This window comes from Stegastes partitus, unplaced genomic scaffold (genome assembly GCF_000690725.1).
Source record: "Stegastes partitus isolate 25-593 unplaced genomic scaffold, Stegastes_partitus-1.0.2 Scaffold469, whole genome shotgun sequence".
NCBI classification, from domain to species: Eukaryota; Metazoa; Chordata; class Actinopteri; family Pomacentridae; genus Stegastes; species Stegastes partitus.
This window is the reverse complement of record NW_007578200.1, coordinates 169,528-173,406: the sequence shown is the minus strand read 5'-3', so window position 1 is coordinate 173,406 and position 3,879 is coordinate 169,528. Positions and strand designations below refer to the sequence as shown.

General features: G+C 41.5%; 1 protein-coding gene across 3 annotated transcripts in view; it reads right to left on the bottom strand.

The window, feature by feature from the left end:
* sfswap (splicing factor SWAP) overlaps window positions 1-3,879 on the bottom strand; it is a 54,433-nt gene that overhangs the window by 45,780 nt on the left and 4,774 nt on the right. For all 3 annotated transcript variants that reach the window (XM_008286774.1, XM_008286775.1, XM_008286776.1), the window contains 2 exons: window positions 3,086-3,217; window positions 1,366-1,442 (listed from right to left, as the gene is read on the bottom strand). In XM_008286774.1, coding sequence (XP_008284996.1) covers window positions 1,366-1,442; window positions 3,086-3,217 — 209 coding nt within the window. The remainder of the gene's footprint in view (window positions 1-1,365; window positions 1,443-3,085; window positions 3,218-3,879) is intronic.

Sequence of the window (3,879 nt, the reverse complement as noted above, 5' to 3'; positions counted from 1 at the left end):
CAAGAGAACTGTGACTCGGGAGAAGATTAGTTTTCCAGCAAGAAAATGACCCGAAGCCTACAACCAAAGTTACACGGAAATAAATTAAAGACAACAAGGTGAACGTTGTGGGGCGGCAGAGTCGCAGCAAAGACCTCAAGCCAACTGAGAATGTGTTGCTGAACCTAACAAGAGGGCTGTTAACTCACAACGTCTGTGCAACCTGACAGAGCTTGAGCAGCCATGCAAAGAAAAATGGGGCAAAACTGCTCTTTCCAGATGTGCAAAGCTTTAATCGCAATAAAGGTGCATCTAGTAAATACTGACTTGAAGGAGCTGACTACTTACGCAATCAGTTATTTTATATTTTATATTTACAAGTAATTAATGTCGCTTTGTGGAAATTTCTTTTCACATTGACTTCAAACTGTGCTTTTTTTGTTGTTGTTGTCCTTTTATTGCCATGAGTCAATGTTGAAATGAAGGACTTCCAAGTGAACACCACATAAAGTCGATATGAACGCTGTCAATGGCAGCAGTAAAGCTAATTTCCTTCTCATGTAAAGTGGCAGCTGTATAGAGCGGGAGGAAGGGTTCTGGCTGCAGGCACCAATATCTACACGCACTTAAGTATATTTTCACATACGAGGAATAAGTGGAGGTCAATTATACAATCATAAAAATGAAAAACCTTTATAAAATTAATTGTTCACTTGGGTAAAAGACTCATCAAATCATTAAATCATTAAGCGAATTAATCATTCAACAAATCAAAAAAGAAAAAAATCCATCAGCAACTACTTCAATAAGTAATAAATTATTATATAATAAGCCATTGTGTGTCCAGGTTTATTCGTTAAACTAAATATCTTTAACTAGTTTCGGACTATTTTCGAGCTAAAGTTGCGTCCTGCCCAGTTGGAGACGAGCTGTCCTTGGTTTGGCGAGTCCCGTTGATCCAAACAATTACTGTCACGAGTCTGTTTATGACAAAATAATCACATCGCTTGAATGAAAATTACAGAGCACGAGTTAAACCCAGAGAGTTCTGACAGCGCGGCAACTGTTGTCTGAAAATGCACGGCTGGCTTTAACGGCACATTTAAACGAATTATGAATATGTTGTCTGCCTTGACATTATTTTATTTATTTTATACTCGTCACTGTGCAGGTCAGTGTCTCTTCTGATTGACAGAATGTCAGCGTTTGAGTGCCTGACTAAAAGGTTTTTTTTGTAAATAGATGCTAAAATGTGACAGAGGTCAATTCCCAACCAGGGATTTTGTGCATCACTACACACACACACTACACACATATAGCTTACCCACATACTGTACATGTGTGCACAGCAGGGTGCCAAGACCAGTAAGGCAGCAGAACACTCACCAGTTCCACATCGGGAGGGATGGCGAGCCCAGCGGGAGCAACAAATGGTTCTTCGCTCTCCTCAGGCTCTGCCTCTTCTGCGCAAAAAGAACAATATCAACTCTTGTTAATTTTTTCCCAACAGGAAAATAACACGCTCTCCTGGATACCCACTCAGTTATGCAGCAAAATTAAGATTAACTGGGAATCTTCAAACATTTTAAAAATGAATGAGACGCGCGCCGTCCGCTGCTGGCCCCCACTACACCGATATATCAAAGTAAAATACCACTCCGGCCTTTACCTTCATCTTGAGAACAACACACAGGTCAGGTGGAAATGATATTAAATTTTTAATGTTGCGCTCTTGGGAGTTTGCAGAGTGATAAAAGGAGCCCTTCAAGTTAATACAAAACATCTACGGATGGAAAAAAAACACTCGGTCTTTCTGCCAGGTGGATGGATTGGCTGAGGTGTGCCATGGGTGCGATTTGAAATCAACTTCTGGCAAGACCTAGAAACCATACAGGGTGTTCACTGTATTTCCAATTTATTGATCACACAGGATAGCAGGCTTCCAAACACTGCCACAGTTTGGAAAAAAACATTTAAGACATCCTCTGAATCATCACTCCAGTTATATAATCAGACTATGACTAACTTCAACTTGGATAATACGGCTAATTCTTAAATGGTGTATTATGTAAAACTCGCTGTTACAACAAAGCCATCAAAATTCACAAACTCTCACTTTTTTAATGAAAACCCAGCCACACATTGACTCAGCATCTCCATTGACAGGGAGAAGGAGGCAATCGTTTTACAGTACGGGACGCTGGTGAAGGCACAGTAAATTGATTTAAATAAATTCAGCTGACAGACGGCGTATTCAAACGAGGCTCCTTATTTTGACAGAATTGAACTGGTACACTGTGAAATGACTGCCGCGTGGTTTCGAAAGGGCGGCTAACGAAAACACACATCTGTCACGTTTAAGAAAGAGTCGGACTGAAAGCAGATCAAAATTGCCAAATAAGACCTTTTGAACCTCGCCGGGTTCGTCTCAAAAGGCAAATTCCACAGGTGGAGGCAAACATATTAACACCCGGGTCTCTGCTTCGCAAAGAATCACTCGGGGAGGCATCGAGTCCGCTGACCGGTCGGGAGGTAATCTGCACATCAAATATTTAAATGTGCAGGAACTATGGAGTATTACACCTTAGTGGAAGGTCACGGGTCTGTTTGAAGGTTAAGATTGTCTTTTAAGGTTAGAATTTGTTTTAGAGACGGTTAGGTTAAGAGGTGAGGGAATCCATTGTGTGACATATGAGGCGAGTCGTTATCAGCTGAGGTATCGCTGTGTGATCTGTTGATTCTGTGTCTCTTCAGCAGCCGCCTCAGAGGTGTGCATCTGCAGATGGCCGCTTTGGACGGATTAGAATAGTTTTAAAAAGAATAAGAAGTGCATTAGAAAAGAGCTGCTGGTTCTTTTCAGACTGCAGCAGCCCAAAATACAGGAACTAAATCTAGCAGCTAAAACCACAGATATGGCACAGAGCCCACTACAAACAGACACTACGGGCACATGAAAGGTCCCACAATGTTTGTATGCACACTTCGGTGTGGAGACTTAAAGATCATTCTGTAAGTTCCTGCGCCTTGCAAGGCTACCAATAAAAGCTATTTCTTTCCTGGCTTTGCCCCATTCAGCTACATGACTAACTATCTGCCGATGGCTCACCAGATTCCTTGTTCGCGTCCTCCTCCTCAGTGGGCTGAGACGGGTCGTAGTAGTCGGCGCTGTACTTGAAGGCCACTGCGTTGTACGAGCCTTCGTCAGCCAGAGCCTCACTCAGTCGCTTGTACTCCTCCTCTGTGGGAGATAAGAAAGCACACAGAGAGAAAAAGTGACTAAAACGTGGAGCGTTTCAAATTCCAACAGCACAAATCGATCAGGACTTTTTTTATTCTGGAAAACTCACACCGTCCTCTAACTGGTAGATGTCGTATCAGCTGCAGTGCTCGGCTGGTACCAAATAGTTTTGGACATTTTTTGGTCATATTCAAGCCAAAACTTTGTCTGCTTTGGTCTAAATGTGGTTGGTAACCTTGTTGTATTTTCCTTTGGTTTCCTTTCACGAGTAAACCAGAATGCATCCCTAACAGCTACAGGAGATTGTTTCTTCCACTCGCTGATGCGTCTGAGGTAAAAGCAACAAACACAGAAAAAGAAAAAGGTCCTATCTTCTTAAATATCAAGAAGGCAATGTTCTTCTTCAATTTCACTCCCATCCCAGGATGAAAATTGTTGTTACTAAAATAGGTCAAACTTGCAGAGTACAACTTGTAGTTAAGGCAGATTGCTTTCACGACACAAACAAACAAACCACAAACTGTTTTTGACTAAAAACAAATTCTCGTGTCTCAGTGTCGTTGCTTTTGGATCTCATGTATAGAATTGCAAAAAAATAAAAAATATTGAAATGTTGGCGCTTGTTGGAGAATATTGATAATATTGATAAACCTGAACACAAA